General features: G+C 38.5%; 1 protein-coding gene across 3 annotated transcripts in view; it reads left to right on the forward strand.

The window, feature by feature from the left end:
- Nucleotides 1–20,302, forward strand: part of sfmbt2 (Scm like with four mbt domains 2) — a 428,667-nt gene that overhangs the window by 380,106 nt on the left and 28,259 nt on the right. For all 3 annotated transcript variants that reach the window (XM_039761324.1, XM_039761326.1, XM_039761325.1), the window contains 2 exons: nt 2,582–2,691; nt 11,259–11,434. In XM_039761324.1, the coding sequence (XP_039617258.1) occupies nt 2,582–2,691; nt 11,259–11,434 (286 nt within the window). The remainder of the gene's footprint in view (nt 1–2,581; nt 2,692–11,258; nt 11,435–20,302) is intronic.

Consider the following 20,302-nt stretch of genomic DNA (forward strand, 5'->3'; position numbering starts at 1 on the left):
TGATGCATATCCACTGCACCATCAGTACAGATCTGTGACAGAGCAGCATTACCACTGTGACAACTGGTTGAATATGAAACGCACAAACACACACATATGCAAACGTCTTTTACTTTGTACTGACTGATAGTTGGGCTTCAACAACATGTCAAGTGAACAATTTCTTTTTCTTCACTTGAGTAAAAGCATACTTGTTTTGTTACACCTTTTGTGAAAGTGTTTCTTGGTTATTTTGGTTTCTGTCTTCACACATCCTTCATTTCACATCAAAGTTATGTTGTTATTCCTATAACATATCTTTTTTAGCCATGTGTTTAGCATTTCTTGCCTCGCATTTCCTCTGTAATTATATATTTACTGTACACAGATCGTTGTAGACACAGAACAACATGAAATGTATGTATTTCAAATCATGGTATTTATCTATATAATTCCTTACAAACACATAATCAGATAAACACAGACTTGAACTATGAGGATTGCAGCAGAATGATGCCTTCATCAGACTGAATGGGGCCAGGGGAGTATAGTAGGCTGCTTTCTGCTACAGAAATGGGCTATTAGTGCAGTGATAAGGAGTTACAGGTTTCTTGCGATATGTCAGGAAAATTTACGGAGGTTCGGGACAACAAAAATAAAAACATAAGCTTCAGGAATTCTAGTGTTAAGGAACAGAAGTTCATATCCGTTGCCTTTTTACATGATAATCACTTATTGCATCCTCCTTTAACTGTAGAAGATGCCTAGATAGGAGACACTGGGGCAAATATTATGCAAAGGGAAAGCTTAAGCCAGAGCCCCAGCTAACTCAGACGTAAAGGAAGGGCTAGAAACAAGGCCCTAGGCTGTTCTGACAAATGTAATGAACAATTGATTTATCAATCTTTATTTTAATTAGCACTTTCACAGAGTACACTATTATAAGTTAAATCCTAAAGAAAACAATAACATTTAAATGTGTCAAAATAAAATTCATGAATTACACAATGTATAAAACATCTTAACATAAATTGACAGCATGCATTGATAATGCAGTTTTACATGATCGGTAGATTTTGCAAAAGACACAAGAATAGTTAACAGTACATTCGATTAAATGACAAAGGAGAAAACCAGAATTTACATAGGCTTTGATTAGCCTGACAACAGCAGAACAATGCAAAGGAAAGAGATGTCTGAGAACTAGAAAATGGTAAATTTTTAATAGGGGCATGGGAGTGTGAAAAGACAGAGACAGATGTCAATTCAACATGGATTAACTTAGTGAAAAAGACTTTTAACCACACCTTCTGCTGCTTCTGTTAATCACTGAGTAAAAATACCCTCAATGGACAGACAGCAAAGAAGCTACACACAAATAGCTCTCTAGCATTTTTTGATTAACATAAGAGCATAAAAATGTGGATTAGTCTAAATGAGTATTTTTTTTTTTACAAAGCAGACATTTTGTTTTTCTAATCACCTTAATGTGAAAATTCATTTTCAGGACCTTCCATGCTTAAAGTTCTTTGGTCTTTGGTACACAACCCTTTTTCAGATGTAGAATATGTCATGCAGGCTGGAAGTAACTTTATTACAAATCAATAAAACTGATAAGAGTTTGCCATCTAATGGTGTAATGGCAAGGGTTGGTTTTGTTATGGCTCAAGTGGGGGAAAAGGCCAGTCCAGATGGGCAAGTTCTCAAAGCAAGGAGCAGGAGACAAACAACCAAGACATTTTGTAAAGAGAATAGTTAAAAAGTCAAAGTGAGCCAGCAACCAAAATTAAAAAGGAAGTAAAAAATCAAAGGTCAAAAAATGAGACTAAAGGCTAAAGAGCCTTTTCCAAACTCTGACTAAAGGCTGAAGTTGATTGATTTAAATTATTAAAAAGCTTGTACTGCATCACTTGCCACATCCACATAACCAGCAAAAAGTGTCATCACCATAAATAGTATGGCCACAGCCATAGCAAACAACCACAAAAATGGTGGTGAAAATATCTGCTAACAAAATGGCACTAAAGAAATAACAATGCAAAAACATAATAGTAAAGTAAAAAAGAAACTCATAACACATTACTGAAATCATATTTTGGATAACCAGAAAACATTAATGAATGGTTCTTGCCCTACACCCTGTGCTGCTCTGATACAATCTGGTCCTTCATGGCCCTGTAGTTGAAAAACAAATGTGGAATATATGCATGTAAAGGAATTTGCCCCTATCTGATTTTGTGAATTATTATTATTATTTTTTAATTAATATCTGGTACTGAAATAAAGCAGATCAGTGCAGTGAATTGATCTTGATAATTAATAAAGACAACTTGTTTCTGCTCTGTTATATTTCATGTAAAAAAAAAAACTATTCAAGTACAGCAACATATTTAACTGTCATACAGTAGAGAGGGGGAAATGGCCTAAATATCTCTGTATGTAAAAAAAAAAAGCTAGACGTCAAAGTGTTTATTATCCAGTCCATAGATTGCATAAATTATTTATGTTTTTATAGTCCCCGGTACTCCAGTGAAAGTCGGCCGCAGGTTTCTAGTTGACTCATACACTGTGCATCTTTGTTAATATATAGATCTTCTTTCAGGTTCTTGGCATGTTAATTAATGCAGCCTACAAGCCAGGCCGTGTTCTGAGAGAGCTGCAGCTTGTTGAAGATCCACAATGGAACTTTCAAGAGGAAACACTTAAAGCCAAGTAAGAGGTTCTTTTTTTAAACACATTCTCTGCAATGTGAGGGAAACAAAAAGAAAAAAAATAAAACACTGAATGTTTTTCATCCTTGATTTTACTCCTTCCTGTGCAGTGTTATTTCATATCTGTGATCTTTGTCTTGTCTTCTTCTTCTTTCATCATGGATATTTATCTTGTACAAGTAGCATGAATTATTTAAAAATGTACTTATTAAATATGTACATATTTATTAAGGGTTGGATTGATTTCCTTTACCTTTCTTTTCTGCTTTCATGCTTTGTTCCTTCAGTTTTTAATGTATTTATTTTTGACAGATTGAATTATTTTTTAAAAAAACTTTGGGACTGTTTAAAAAAATGTAATATTAAAAGGAAAATAATTGTTTGTAAATTTAGACCTAACTACCCAACACACTCACACCTAAAGCAATATAATGTTCATTGTAAAATGTATCAGTTAAGTTCTGAAACAGTTCAATCTAATAACATTCTATCATTGCTTTTTCATTTTTTCAACTGCTTTATTTCAAACAGTGTTATAAAATACTCTTTGAGCTTTTGCAACCAGAATGTTTCCACTATTGTCTTATGTAAGTTTCATGTGAATTTATTGATCCATCCATTTTAGTAAAGCACTTTTTCAGTAATACTTTTGTATCTTATCACTGAGAAATCGGTTACTTTTGTAGACTATAAATTGCAGTGTATTTGAAGTGATTAATCTTAGTCTTCAGAATCGCTAATGGCAGATGTGAATTGAAAGCTTAATTAGAAAGACATGAAGCAAATTATATTTTATATAAATAACTGCATAACAATTTTTGTACATAAGAAGTATTAAAATGTTATTTGTTATAATTTAATGGGAGAATTTGGATTTAGAAAGTATAAGATCAGGAAAGTTTCAGAGTGGAGTCACCACTCCTCCGTAGAAAGAGGAGCCAGTTGAAGTGGTTTGGCAGTGTTGTAAGTATACCTCATGGGTGGTCCCCCAAGAATTGCTCTGAGCACGTCTCACTGGGTAGAGACCATGCGACAGACCCAGGACATGTTGGAGTGATTATATCTCTTGACTGGTGTGGGAATGACTAATAATCCCTCCAAAAATGCTGGAATCTGTAGCTGGGGACAGGGAGGTATGGGTTGATGTTCCTGGACTGCTTCCACCAAGACTCTCACCAAGAAAAGCTGTTTCAGAAATTGGAATGAGAAGACCTGAAAGTCTTTTTGGGCACTGCCCTTTGGGCACAGTATGCTGAAGAAATTAAAATTTTAGTAGTATACTTTCAAACTGAGGACCACGTAGTAGGTTGGCACTGCTATTCTTTTGACCTTTAATTCTTAAATCAGTGTTATTTTGCATATTTTAGTCCATGAGTCATGTTTTGGTCAAAATGTTTTGTGTGTTCTTAATTCTAGCCTTTGCTTTTCCTTCAGTGTAAATCATTAAATGATATATCCATAGATACTGTATATCATATGCCTGTATACTGAGTGCTGTGCTCACTTTTGTACCCCTTGTTCACCTCTGACTGTGTGACCAGACACAGCTCCAACTCTATCATAGGCCTGATAATGAACAATGGAGGTGGCTTAAAGATTTGAGGGTTACCTGCTAACTCAGTGGTGTCGGGGCAATAATCTCACTATTAAAGTCAACAAAACCAAGGAGCTGGCCATAGACTTCAGAAAGGGCAGTCAACATGTCTATCTGCATTGAAGTGAAAGTTGTTAAAAGAGTAAGCAACTTTAAATTTCTTGGAGTGACCATAACTGACAAAATTAATTCGACACAACACATTTAATCTCACCACCTCCTCATAAATCTGAGCACAACTCATATTTCTCCACTTGTTCTCTCAAACATCTGCCAGTTCATGGTGGAGTCCATCTTCACTGGCTTTGCATATGCGAATGGCTAAAGATTGTAGAGCATTGCAGAGGGTGACGAAGGTTGCACAAAACATTACCGGCACCAAGCTACCTTCTGATCAGAACAAATATAACACTAGCAAATAATATAATTAAATATAATACTAGCAAATAATATAATTAAAGATCTCAGACATCCTGTACAGCTGCTTTACTCAGTCCTCCCTTCTAGCAAATGGTACAGGACAAGTGGCTCTGTAACCAGCAGATTTTGTGAGAGTTTCTACTTGTTTTGACTATAAAGTCCTAGGTGAGCTTGTTTTCCCCTTTATGCTCTTTATAATGTAGACTTTACCAAAATGCCTCAAATCCCTTACATTTACCATTCTGTGGTCAGACACTTTACTTTAGCACTTCCAATCCTTTTCTCTTCTTTATCTATAACTTCAGGTAATTAGATAGAGTGAAAGAACAGGCAATCGAAGGAGTTACGCATATAATTATGTATTTTAGATAATATGCCCAAATAGTAATCAATTTGAAATAACTGTGAAAAATATACCACTACAGCCTAGGTAGTGCATCCTGCATCCACAGGCGCCTCTTGGCTAATCTTCAGTCTAGCTTGGTCTTTGCTACCATGTGGCCTTTGAATGAAGTATCGAAACAGGTCCCATACCTCTCTCAATATAGCTGCCAAGAGAGAGTTGCCTTCATCATGGAGAAATGGCAAGAGAGAGAAGTGGTGTTCTCTTTGTGGAAGGAGAGAGCTAGAGATGTGAAGTGATCAACTTATACCAGTTCTTGCCATAAGTCATGAACCAATGGGTGCAGTCAACTCCCTTGGTTCATCCAATCTTGTTTCAGCTTGACTCAACCAATGGGTCTTTGCAGTACGGAATTGTAAACAACCACATTTCAGACCTCCAGACCCTTATACCAGCTAAGCAATTTATAGCCTTCCTGCAGACTTTATAGGCTCTTTAATGTCCGAACAGAGTCACCCTTGCATGCTCCCAGAGAAATCGCCTCCCCATAAATCGCACTCCCTAAACCTTTCATTCTGAAGAGGAAAGCTACGTATACTCATATACTCCTGTCTAAACTCCTCCTGCCCCACTTCCAGGTCATAAGCAATGGCAGCCCTCACCCCTACAACCAATTTCACATCCTGAGTCAGTACTTAACACTGTCTCCTAAAGACTCTGCAGTTGGTTAGGTAAACATCAAAGCATAGATATTCTTACCATGCCTCCTGAAGCAATATTTCTTACACCATAGAATATATGCATACTTTTTGTAATGCAAACTTAAACCTATTCGTAAAATGCGTAATATATACAATTATAACAATACTAGATAGTATGCAACAGCAAAAAGAAGATTAAAACAAATGCAGTTTGTTTAGTCCTTAAATCAGTTATTTTTTTCTTGTGTAATTTAATTTGTGAGCATTTTTCATCTCTGTTACATTACACATAGTTTGCAAATTTGCTGAACAGTCAATCATTAGAACAAATATTGTATTTAATGTTTTTGTAAAATCTTCCCTTTACAAGTGTCCTTCTACAGTATATTCCCATGTTCTTATTGAAGAACTTAATTTAAAGTAATAACTGGGATGCTTCAAAAATGTCAGTCTTGTTACCTCTTAAACTCTGATCTTTTCTGCAGCTCATAACAGTCCAACCGGGAATCAGTTTAGTTTGCCTTTATCAGGTACTGCTATATCTTTTTTATAAAATGGAGACAAAACTGCATTAAGTACTCCAGATGAAGTCTCACAAGTGTCTTATATAATGTGCTACATTCTATATTTCATGCTAAATAACCTAAAATCCTATTAGGCTTCTTAATGGCCTCTGTACATTGACCAATACTATCCACATTCCAAGACATTGCATGTAAGATGCCCGGCTTGCATATATGAACTGGATTAATTTTTTTCTGTTATGATTCTGTAATGTTTATATACATGCTTATGTTTTTTAAGCAATGTTTGTAGTACTAGGCTGTTGTACTGTGTTAGCCATTATGGATGTAATGAGAAGTCAAGCAAAATTACACCCTTTATTGGCTGACTAAAAAGACTGCAATATGTAAGCCTTTGAGGCAACTCAGGCCCCTTTGTCAAACAAGTTGTAATCAAAAGAAATGAAATTATACCTGTTGATGTGGTGAGTATGGAGATCATTCATTACTTCAACAAAGTGTACAGTATATGAGATGATAGAGGTTTTCACTAATGGTCAGAAAAGTGGAATGAATGCAGAGTACTAAACACTGTCAGCAGCATTAGAGAGTAGTGAGATGCAAGAAGAAGTTACATCCATTGCACTCACCAACAGAAGAGAAGCATTTGAGAAAATCGCAGTGCAACTATGAGAAGGTGCTGATTTGTTCAGTATGTGATGATAAAATGAAAGAAGCTATTTAACATTTGACCAAATGTTTTTACTCTGTCTATATGCAACTGTAAGCAAATTTCCAGAGATCCATTATTATATTTGTTCTTTCTTTTTAAGGGACTATAAATTATTTTAACCTTTCAGAGTTTCGTATATAGTGAAGAGCTTCATCATGGCTTAGTTTGGCCTTGAACATGACTAAGTGAAATGTTGCATCTAACAAGCAAACCGTAAATTAGTAAATGTATTTTCTCAAATAAAACAAAAGTGCAGTGGATAATTATAGTGTTAAGAGCAAAAGGGAAATTCTAAATTATCATTTTTAAGGCAATGGTAACGAGCAAACTCTAAATACCAGTTATAAAATTATGGGTAATGAGCAAATCAAAATTGCAAAAGACAGCAATATGAGTCATATAGAAGCAAAAGATTACCATTTTTTAATGTAATGGGCAACAAGAAATGTGTAAATTGCTAATTATAGGGGTTACAGTTTACAGAAAAGCCTTGCAATACTAATTACAGCATGAGGGGTAACAAACTAATTTTACATTAATAACTATAATGCTGCTAATACAATCTTTACCAGCTCTATAATTAACAAATACATTAAAGAGCCAGTGGCATGGTGACGCAGGGGTTAGTCCTGCAGTTTTGAGAACCCAGGGATCTGTGTTCAGATCCTGGTGTGGTCCATGTATATGTGGAGACCTCATTCCTGTGTCTCTGTGGTGTTTCTCTGGGTATTCCAGTTCCCTACCACTTTCCAAATGTATGCAAGTAATGTTGATTGGTAACTCTAAATTGTTTAAGTGTTAGTGAATGCACACCGGGATGGGCTTGCAGCTGTTAGTTAGGTCCTGACTAGTCCTAGTCCTGGTAGAATAGGCTGTATTTCATCACAACACTTTAATAGCATATTAGATTCAGAAAATAAATGGATAAATGCTATAGTGTTAACGAAAATAACATAAAATACCTGAAATTATATGGATTTTGTATGGTAGATTCTAAATTATTAATGCAGTGTGGTCTGGTACTACTAATGATGATGTAAAGGATAGGTATTAAGGCTATAAATTTCAAATTAGATAATGCTGCTGTTCTTGCAAAATATTGTCTAGCTGGTGTATAAGACCATCTAAGGTAAAGTTCACTGTCATACAAAGTGTAAGGTCATCTCATGGAGAATCCTTGCTTTGCAATGACTGATATCGGTGACACTGTGTAGGCAGCCGTCAGGATAAAAAAAAGAAAAAGACAGCAATGAATGTTGTCACCAGACTTGTTGTAAGAAAAGAAAGAGGAACCAGGGCATCCTGAAAGGCAGATGGTGTCTGGCTACTTCACATCAAACTGCACCTCACATGCAGACATTTTTGTATTAAAGCTGTTGAAAAGATGCTTTTTTGCTATTTGCTGAATATTGCCATGTGATATTCTTTTTTCTTCTTTATTGTTTTGTATTGTACACTGAATGAGAAGCTTTTGCAATATGTGCATAGCACTGCTGGTGAACTGTGACAGTTGTCTTGTTTCAGTTGCACTGTATCAGTGGTTGTATTTACATTGCTGAGTGATACCAAGTATAAGAAAATTAACTTGTACTTGAAGACATTAAAGGCTATTAAAAGAATGAAGAATGTAACATTCTCAATTAGTCAGTTCAGGATCATGGATTGTGCCGGAGCTTTGTTGGCAGCACTCGGACTAGGCAGGGATTGCAAGACCAGCTATAACTTATCGCAGAGACTACTGAGGGCTTTGGATGAAAACTAGAGTTTTTAGTTTACAGTTTAGAGTGCCAGGAATAAACCCATAACATCACAGGGAGAAAGTCCAAACTATGCTAAGACAATAACTGGGTTTGGGGTTTGAACCAGGACACTGAATCTATCAGTGCCAACCACTAAGGTGCCCCAATAATGGAGAACACCTTACAAGTAAAAGTAATTTGAAAACTTTAAATTACCAACTGGCCTGCCACAAATGTAATAGTATCTAAAAATTATTCATTTTTAACCATTTATCAATCCATTATCAAACCTGTTTAATTTATTCCAAGATTCTGACCTGGTAGTAAAAAGAACAAAGTGAGGCCTAGCCCTAAATAGAATACAGGTCTGATGCACACCAACACAATACAAATTTGGTCATATTTGACTTAAGCAGAAATATCCCCTATCAGTATCTTTTGGTTAATTGTTTGTTGATAATGCTATTGTTCAGGAAGGTATAGATTCTGGTGTAAGGAACTCATTTGCAGCCACAAAGTCTTGAAATAAGCCTGTTAGTTTACATACTAGTATAAATTAACCTTTAATGTGTTTATGATCTTGTTTCTTGTTCTCTTAAAACAACCAGTTATTCAAAAGGCACAGTACAGTAAATTATTATAAATTGCAGCTTTTAGTTATAATACAAAAGGCAGAAGGTGGCATGGCTCTACCTAACTTCCAGTTTTATTACTGGGCAGCAAACATACAAACTATAAAAACCTGGACACAAATAGATGAACATACACAGGCCTGGTCCGCAATAGAACTAAAATCCTGCAGTACTTCTTTATATTCCCTGCTCTATGCCCCCAATAAATGAAAGTTATCGGCAATATAAAAATAACCCAATTGTGCTTCACTCACTCAGAATATAGAACCAATGTAGAAAGCATTTTAAGATGGAGAAGCTTCTATCTGTGGCACCCCTGCAAGAGAACCACCTCTTTCAACCATCGCAAACATATGCAGTTTTTAATATTTGGAAAAAATTTGGGATTAACTTGCTTAGAGATCTTTATATACGCAACGTCTTTGCATCCTATGAACAATTACATTCCAAATTTAACATTCCAGCTACACATTTCTTTCACTATCTTCAAATTACGGTAGGAACTTTGTTAAACAGAATCTGTCCGATTTTCCTGATCTTGCACCCACGTCCATGCTGGAAAAAATATTGCTCAATTTCAAGGACTTAGACACCATCTCTGCAATATATAAAATTATTTTACAGTCCCTCCCTTTCAAAGATCCAAAAGGACACTGGGAAAAAGATCTCTCAATTAATATATCAGAAAAAGAGTGGAGCTCCATATGCGCAAAGCATATAATTATTCAACTCAAAATTATATATCAAGCACATCTGTCTCGCCTAAAACTCTCCAAAATGTTTCCAGGGCAAGATCCAACCTGTGAACGCTGCAATCAAGTCCCAGCCTCACTGGGTCACATGTTTTGGGCCTGCACCAAATTAACATTATTCTGGAAAAAATTTTTGAATTACCTTTCAGACAGCCTTGGTGTCACAATCCCTCCTAACCCATTAAAAGCTGTGTTAGGTGTTCTTCCAGATGGGTTTAAAGTGGAGAAAGACAAACAAATTGTGATTGCACGCACTACACTTTTGGCACGCAGACTTATTTTGCTAAAATGGAAAAATCCTAACTCTCCTCTTTTAAGTCAGTGGGAAACCGATGTTTTATACTATTTGAAATTAGAAAAAATCAAATACTCAGTTAGAGGATCTGTACAGATTTGTTTTAAAACATGGCAGGATCTAATCAGTAATATTTTAGAATAAGCTCTTAAAGCACAGAGGAAGCAATTATTTCTGCATTTCTTTTTCTTCTCCATTCATCTCTATTGGCTTATCAAACTCATCAATTTAGGTATGTTTACAAGCCTTAAGTTTTACTTCGTTGGCCATGCTCTCTCTCTCTCTCTCGGGTGGGGGTCGACTTGTTCTCAATCCTACTTTTTCTAAAAATTGATTTATTTGTATGGAATGATTGTAATAAAATTAACAAAATTTAAAAAAAAAATAATTATAATACAGATAAATATTGGTAATGCTTTAGAATAATGACTATATTGTTAGAAAATTGTGAATTAAGATGCTATAAGGTACAATTTTGTTCCAATCCATGATATTTTATAGGGTCATTAATGTCAAATGTAAAGAGTACATTGAGATTGTTACTGGCATATGGTAATCAGTTTGAGTGGCAATAACTCTCACATTAGTTCATAATAAAAAAGAATAAGTGGTCACTATTGTAAAGCATTACGTATATTTTTCAAGAATAATTTTCATTTAATGTAATTTGTTATCATGTAAATCGTCATGTAAACTGTTGTCATGGGTTCCTCTTGTCTTTGGGAAAACCTCATTTAATGGCAGGTTAATTAAGTAAAGGAAGGTACAGTTCAAGGAGTTTATGAATGCATTTATGTTATCTGGTCCTATGGAGTTTCCTGAGTTGTATTGAAATACCCATTTTTTGTCCCCTTAGATATAAAGGAAAGACTTACAGATCAACAATTAAGATCGTCCGAACCTCGGACCAAGTTTCTGATTTCTGCAGAAAAGTATGCCTCAAGCTTCAGTGTTGTCCAAATTTGTTCAGCCCTGCATTGGTCACAGATAAATGTCCAGAGAACTGTTCTATTCACACAAAAACTAAATATAGTAAGTATCCCCTAAAATGGTACAAATGTCTTGAGGTTTTCAAAAATGTGATCCTAATTTCTGAATCTATTTTGTAACCACATGTTTCACCTTTACAGTGCTTTTTGGTTCCCAAATTTAATTTACTGTACACAAAATGAAGCTTTTGCAACATATATAATACATATGAAGCATGAGACAGCGTAGACAAATCAAATCAAAAATCTTTTTTAGCTTTCTAAGATGATGTGTTTTCCTATGTAATGCTGACAACCCTGACCTACTCAAGACTATATTTTCTCTTTCATCTATTTGTGTCTACCCTTTTTCTTACCTGTGAGTCATCTTTTTAGCACTTAAAGTTTGATTATAAATGATCAGTTTCTTGTATAATGTGTGTTGAAGTTTTTAAACAGTAATGGGTGCTTGCAACCCCAGATAATAGTACAGTGGCACAGTGGAGTGTCCCAAAAATAATAACAGATTCAAGTTCTCCAAAAGGCTGGTTTTATTCATTATCCTATTTATAACAAATACACAAAATGTCTTAAAAATAAACATTTAAAGGTCACTCCTGTGGCAGTTTGTATGTCATTTGAACTGAGCAGCAGACAACTGCATGCTTATAGGTCTACAGTATTAGCACAGACTTTGATGAAGTTGGAAAATTCTTGCGATAGTTTGCAACCAGTCAAAGAATAAACTGTTTCTGTTCCCCGTCTATTGTCAGTGTGATGTTTTACTTTTCAATGAGAGTAATGTGTGGCAAAAGGTTCACAAAATTTTTTGAAGATTGGATCATGTGTACACTGGGAAGTTTCTTGAGAAACGACCAAGATCTTTTTCCATAAGGACATCAAAAAGGATGTTGATCTTTCTGTTACCAGATCATCCTACATTAGCTGTTCGGATTCACGTGTCCTTTTAAAATGTTGAATAATGCCTGGTAATGGTGGCCACTGCAGGCTTTGCACTATCTTTTCCTTTATTTCTGCTGAGATTCATTCACCAAAAAATGCTAAAATAGAAGCTGCCACTGTACTTGCTGCTAGAATGTTCTTGAAACACTTACTTAATGCTTGTTCTGGAAACTTCCACTTACTATTAGAATGTCCTGGGAGTTTTCTCTGTTTCTTAATTTTATTGTTTATTAATCACTTAGCCAGTTAAGAATCCCACACAAGAATAAAATGTTAACAATGGACTGACCTCTACATGTTTTTCACAATCAGGCCAGAATTTCACAGGTAAGCTAGCTATCCCTAATGGCCATAAATAAGCGTTTGGAGAAATTATTCTAAAAACATGAATTCTTTACATTGGTCTCTGGGTTATGTTAGTTTTATAGCTACTACTGTTTAGAGGCCTAGGTCAAGGTATGAGATACTGGAGGGATCCTCCTGTGAATAGTGCAGCATATTTTGAAATGTGGCTTTTTCATGGATTTTTTTGCTTTTTGAGCGTCCGCTTCTCCCCTGCACTGTTTAATCCACTGACATTGTATGACAGCATTAGGAAAATCATTATCTGTGAACGTCTTTCTTGACAGTCATCTCCAGTTATTTTTGTTACGCCATATTGTACTATAAATTAGGGTTTTCCTTAACTAAAGCTCTTTGTTTGCATTAGTAAAAGGCATTCCATTAAGATCATGCTTTGCTGTGTTACCGGTACTTTGAAGGGAAAATCTGCTAAAGTATTCCATCTGTATAATGCTTTACTAATAGTGGCTTTCATCTGTTGAAAATGGGAAATTGCAATGCGCTGCCTTTGTCAGTTGCATGTTTTTTTAATGATTGGCAGTCAAATGTTAAATGAACCACAGCTTCTGTGTGCAATTTGACATGCTTTTCCTTGAGATTTAAATACATTTTTAAACACACTACAGATAAAAAAGTAGTTGCTTATAAAGACACATTTTAAATGATATCATTCCAGAACATAGACACCATTTTATTACTAGTGTTTTATCTACTGGCCAATGATGAATTTTTATTTTCTATGATAAGGTGTAAGATGAAGAGTGAGGTGGCTAAAGCTAAAGAAAAGATGTATGGTGAGTTGTATGAGAGGCTGGACACTAAGGAGAGAGAAAAGGACCTGTACCGATTGGCTAGACAGGGACCGAGCTGGGAAAGATGTGCAGCAGGTTAGGGTGTGTAAGAATAATGACCATCAGACATTGCGAAGGTTTGGGGCAGCTACCCATATAAAGGTTGTGGATGCAGAAGAGAGCATCAGCGTTGGTGTGGAGAGAACCCTTCCGATGAATGAGTGAGAACTTACAAGGTTGTAGATCATGGAACCACCTAGTGGCTCGAGGGTTGGACTCCTTAAGCAGGGCCATCCACTGTAAAGGTGCATGGTCCATGAGAAGTGTAAACTCCCGACCCAGGAGGTAGTGCCTCAACTGTGTAATCGCCCACTTAATCGCAAGAGCCTCTCTTTCCACCACCGCATACCTGGTCTCCCAATCCAGCAGTTTCCGGCTCAGGAACATGACAGGGTGTTCAGCACCATCGACACTTTGGCTCAGCACTGCTACTAGGCCTCTGTCCGAAGCGCCCGTCTGGAAGATAAGAGGAAGTGAAAAGTTAGGTGCCTTCAAAACAGGTGCCGACATCAGGGCCCATTTTGAGTCACTGAATGCAGCTTCTGTCGTATCACTCCATACCACAATGTTAGGAGCCCTTTTCTTTGTTAAATCACTCAAGGGCACAGCTCTCTCCAAAAAGCAAGGTACACACCGGCAGTAGTACCCAGCTAAACCGAGAAATGCTTGGACCTGCTGCTTGGTTCGTGGACGGGGCATTTTCAAAATGGCATCTATTTTAGAGCACTGTGACGTCACAGTACCGTGACCCACCAGGTAACCCAGATATTTGGCTTCTTTCAACCCAAAGAAACATTTCTTTGGATTGACTCGAAGACCGGCTTCACCCAGCGTCTGTAATGTCGTTCGGACATGCTGGTTAAATGTGGTCAGATATTTTGCCTGTCCAAGCCTCTCAAGGAGGTTGTCCACTTGAGGCATAGGATAAGCATCAAACTGTGAGACCTGATTAAGTTGACGGAAGTCATTGCAAAGCTACCAACCTCCGTCAGGCTTAGAAACCAAGACTATTGGACTGGACCAGGGACTATAACTTTCCTCTATGACACCTAGGTCGAGCATGCGCATGATTTCCAGTTCCACTTCAGCCTTCTTTGCCTCTGGAAGTTGATAGGGGTGCTCTCGGACTATGACCCCGGGTTCAGTCACAATATCGTGGGCAATCAGAGAGGTTCTTCCGGGGTTTTTGTCTATCACTTCTGGAACAGATGAGATAAATGCTTCGAACTCTCGCCTCTGTCGGGTATTCAAGTTAGAGCAGAAGTTAAGTTTGTTGGTCTGAGCAAAGAATGAGCGGGGCTGGCCGGAGGAGGTATAACGGTCCCTCTCCTTCCACGGTTTCAGCAGGTTCACGTGATATATCCACTTGCTCAGTCCACGATTGGGCTGTATTCACCAAATAGTCGATGAATCCTTTCCTCTCCTTAACTTCATATGGCCTTTGCCAATGGGCAAGTAGTTTAGAGTGAGAGGTGGGAACCAACACCATGACCCGATCCCCCAGTTGGAATTCCCAAAGCGTCGTGCCACAGTCATAATAGCGGGCCTGTGCTGCTTGCGCCTCCTCAATGTGACTTTTTAATATGGGTCGAATTTTCTCGAATCTATCGTGTAACTGGCACAATATACTCCAAAATATTAGTCGAGGGAAGAACCTTTCCTTCCCAACCTTCTTTTAAAATGTCCAATATGCCCCTGGGTTGCCCTCCATATAATAATTCAAATGGTGAGAACCCCGTCGTGGCTTGTGGAACTTCCCTGTAGGCAAAGAGTATGAGGGGGAGGAGTTGATCCCAATTCCTTCCATCCTCGCTGACCACCTTGTGAAGCATCTGTTTGAGAGTTTGATTAAACCTCTCCACTAGACCGTCGGTTTGAGGATGATACACCGCGGTCTTTAAGTGCTTTATTTTAAATAACTTGGCCGTTTCCCTGAATGTCTCAGAGGTAAACGGCGTCCCTTCTTTAGGAATGCCAACTCACGCAAAGACCCCTACTAGTTCCCGTGCGATGGCTTTCGAATTAGCTGAGCGCAATGGAACAGCTTCTGGATACTGGGTCGCATAATCCACGAGGACTAATATATATTTATGTCTTCGGGCCGAGGGTTGCAGGGGTCCCACTATATCGACCCCTATTCTTTCAAACGGGACATCAATCAAGGGAAGGGGAACAAGAGGAGCACGGTCCCTCCTAGGAATTTGCCGCAGCTGACACTCTGGACAAGAGATACAGAAGTGGCGAACCTCCTTGTTAATTCCTGGCCAATAAAATCGGAGCTTGATACACTCTAATGTTTTCTCCGTGGCCTCCTAGGAGGTGGGCGTGCGCTAATTCACATACCTGCCGCCAGAAAGTTTACGGGATTAGCAACAGCTTCCGCAGACCCCCTCGTGCTCACTGACCCGATATAATAAATCATTTTTTATAACAAAGTGGGGGCCCCTGTGGCATGGGCTGATAGGTGCCTTGACCGTTGATGAGAACCACTGTATTCTTTGCAAATTTTAGGGACTCATCATTCTATTGTTCCCTTTTAAACAAGACTGGTGTTTGTCTAAATTGAAAGCTTAAATCTGAGAGAGGGTCCAGTCTGACCTCAAGGGGCGGGGAGTCATCCCGCTCCGTCGAGACGCGGACAGTTGACATAACGGTCTGCAACAGCCTGGGAAGCTCTCCATTCTCCTCTTGACCTCCCATATCTCTCTCTTCCGACTGAGTACACGGTGTGGAGACAACCTGCGATGGAGGATTCCCGTCTGTTACTAGGTCAAAATTAAGTTTAGGAGGGGTCAGTACTTCACCGCTTTTACTATCAGACCAGTCCTGCCCGATAATTACAGTGAAAGGCAGATTTGGGAGGACCGCTACGGTGATCCTTTTAACTGGTCCTCCCTGGCTGATGAAACATTGGGCGGATTTATAGAATCAGATATCCCTGTGCACACAGGTTATACTGGTCTTTATTTTTAGCCACTGTCACGGTAGTACGTACTGGCAATCAACAATGGAAATGTTGCTGCCGCAATCAAAGAGAGCTTTCACTTTAAATCCATTTACAACTACCTCTCCCATATGAGCCATTGACAAGGTGTTTGAAAGTGCACACAACCCAGTCCCCTCTTTCCATTTACATTCCGCCTCGCTCCCAAGGGAGGGCCGCATCCACGGAATCGGGGACTCCGATTTATGCCGAGAGGGCAGATTAGGAGGGACATAATCTTCACGGCATCCGCTAAAGGACTGTTCTACTCTCCCAAATTGCGAGGCTGTCCTAGATGTTTTAATGAGCTCGTTCACAGTAGAAAAGTCTCCCCAGACCGGCTGGGTGAAATGTTCCGGCAGATTGTTTATTAATATAAAACAGACTACCTTTTATACAATTTGGAAGGTGGTGCACGCAGTGGGTTTTAACCAAGCCGCCAGCGTTTCCCATAGAGCCTCAAGCTGCTCTTGGGTAGACCACTCAGGGTCTAGTTTCCATGCCTGTAATCTCTTTACCTGCTGTTCTGGGGAATCCCCCTTTTGCACTGAGGTCTTTGCCCCTGCGGGGAGGACAGCTGTCTCCTCCGAGAGAGCATAATACGTCCCCATTGCTTCCCCCATAGAGACCAGCCCACATCGGTGTATCCCATCGACACTCTCCCTGTTTAATCTATATGGCCCGGAATTAGACAAAGGGAGCGGAGTCTGCACCGGTTCTTTCCAAAATCTGAGATGAAACCCCCACCCAGAAGTTCGGCACGGTACTCTCCCACTTGGTCATGATTCAGGTCCGGTCCTGTTCTTTTCTGAGCTTTTATCATCCTACCGGCTGCACCACTATAAGAATAATAAACATTGGACATTTCGAAGGTTTGGGGCAGCCACCCGTTTAATTTTTCCTGGCTGTAAAACTGTTGCAAAAGTATAGACATGTTCACACAAGAGTCCAAAACAGAACTGACTATTATCCACAAGATGGCTGCTTTAAAGGCCAGTAGGGGAAGTGATGTCATCGTTGGCTGCCCCAAAGCCGGGCGGGATTTCCCTAGATTGGTCTGTAAAAGATCGAGAGGGAGAATTAATGCACTTCGCCACCCCCGGTCCGCCGTGGAATTACATGTACTCAAGCCCTTTAGTTGTCTCCTAAACACGCGTGTGTGACAGGTGATAAAGTATAAAGATGGAAATGTACTCACAAGCAAAGATGGTGTGTTGAGTAGATGGAAAGAGTACTTTGAGAGACTGATGAATGAAGGTAATGACAGAGAAGTTTGGATGATGTAATGATAGTGAATCAGAAGGTGCAATAGATTAACAAGAAGGAAGTAAGGACAGCTATGAAGAGGATGAAGAATGAAAAAGTCATTGGTCCAGATGACATACATGTGGAAGCATGGAGTTGTTTAGGAGAGATGGCAGTGGAGTTTCTAACCAGATTATTTTATGGAATCTTGGAAAAGTGAGAGAATGCCTTAGGAGTGGAGAAGAAGTGTAATGGTACAGATTTTTAAGAATAAGGAGGAGGTGCTGAGCTGTAATAACTTCAGGGGGCTAAAATTGATGAGCTACAGCATGAAGTTATGGGAAAGAGCAGTGGCAGCTAGGTTAAGAAGGAAGGTGATCTAGTGAGCAGCAGTATGGTTTCATGCTAGGTAAGAGCACCGCAGATATGATGTTTTTGCTCTGAGAGTGTTGATAGAGAAGGCCAGAAGGAGTTGCATTGCATTGCGTCTTTGTGGACCTGGAGAAAACATATGGCAGGGTGCCTCGAGAGGAGCTGTGGTGTGTATGAGAAAGTCGGGAGTGGCAATAAAGTATGTAAGAGTTGTACAGGATATGTATTAGGGAAGTGTGACAGTAGTGAGGTCTGCGGTAGGAGTGACAGGTGCATTCAATGTGGAGGTGGGATTACAACAGGGATCAGCTCTAAACCCTTTCTTATTTACAATGATTATGGACAGGTAGCAGACAAGTTTACACAGGAGTCCCCGTGAACTATGATGTTTGCTGATGACACTGTGATCTGTAGCAAGAGTAGGGAGCAGGTTGAGGAGACCCTGGAGAGGTAGAGATATGCTCCAGAGAGGATAGGAATGAAGGTCAGTAGGAACAAGACAGAATACATGTGCGTAAATGAGAGGGAGGTCAGTGGAATGGTGAGGATGCAGGGAGTAGATTTGGCGAAGGTGGATGACTTTAAATACTTGGGATCAACAGTACTGAGTAACGGGGATTGTGGAAGAGGAGTGAAAAAGAGTACAGTCAGGGTAGAATGGGTGGAGAAGAGAGTCAGGAGTAATTGGTGACAGACTGATATCAGCAAGAGTGAAAGGGAAGGTCTACAGGACAGTAGCGAGACCAGCTATGTTATATGGGTTGGAGACGGTGGCACTTTACCAAAAAACAGGAGACAGAGCTGGAGGTCAGCTCAGGTTTGGAGACAAAGTCAGAGAGGTGAGATTGTGTTGGTCTGGACATGTGCAGAGGAGAGATGCTGGGTATATTGGGAAAAGGATGTTAAGGATAGAGCTGCCAGGCAAAAGGAAAATAGGAAGGCCTAAGAGGAGGTTTATGGATGAGGTGAGAGAGGACATGCAGGTGATAGGTGTAACAGAGCAAGATGCAGAGGACAGGAAGAAATGGAAAAAGATGATCATCTGTGGCAACCCCTAAAGGGAGCAGCAGAAAGAAGAAGAGGAAAAAAAATCAAAATATTTTAATTAATGCATACAGGTAAAACTGGTGACTGAATGGCCTTGTGTTAATTCTTCTCCACACTAAACTTTCTTCAGAACTTTAACACTTTTGAAATTAGATTGAACTCAACAACCTTGCCATGTACAGCAATAAAATAGTAAGAATTGATTATTTTTTCCATTTGTAAGTAAACACTGTTTTGAATAACTTGGGAGCACAACGTATATTAGCCGCATTAAGTATACAAAAGAAATCAATTTTTTATGGGGAGCTACAGTATATATATTCATCTATCAATTCATTTTCAAAAAAGCTTAATAAAGTGTAAGGTTGGTTCTTGTCAGTGCCTTAGTTTTTAATGTAAAATATTTGAAAGAAAGCCAGTGATTGATAAGTCAGACTGCACACAAACTTAGGAACAGGCCCATATTTGCAGAAACTGTGTCAAACCTCTGATGGTAGTAATACAAACACCAAGGTATGATGGAAACTTCAGTTGAAATGTTAATCTATTTCACTCTAAAAACATCTGCCATTCCATTGGGTTCTCAATGGAGGACAAAGCAGGCATCACTCAAAATGCTGAGTCTAACTGTGAGCGGTTTTAAAACAAATTGTAAATGAAATAGCAAAGAATTTTGGTGATAGTGAAGTTCCCAATGAGACTTGAACTAGATAATAATGTTAAATAGAAAACATGGAGTTTGTCCATGTTGTTCTGACACCACACAGGTTTACAGAATATTAATGGAGTGACCTGGAAATTAAACTTAGTCAGAACAAAACACACATCAAAAACAAATTAGTCAAGCCAGTCCTTCTTTTTAAAAAGTGGAGGTCACACTTCCTGTTGACTTTAACTGGCATTTGTCTAGAAACAAAGACAACAAAAAAACGCAACATTGCAGCACCCCCAAGCAAAAACAAAATGGCACAGTGGTAAAAGTAATTTTTGGTAACAAAATGAAAAACCTTACAAATACAGAAATTAATATAATAACTATATTCCTTGATTTTTAAAACATAATATTACATTAAAGGGAATGTACAGAAACATCTATAGAGCACAGAAAAAAATAAATTCATAATGAAAT

This window comes from Polypterus senegalus, chromosome 8 (assembly GCF_016835505.1).
Source record: "Polypterus senegalus isolate Bchr_013 chromosome 8, ASM1683550v1, whole genome shotgun sequence".
Lineage (NCBI taxonomy): Eukaryota > Metazoa > Chordata > Cladistia > Polypteriformes > Polypteridae > Polypterus > Polypterus senegalus.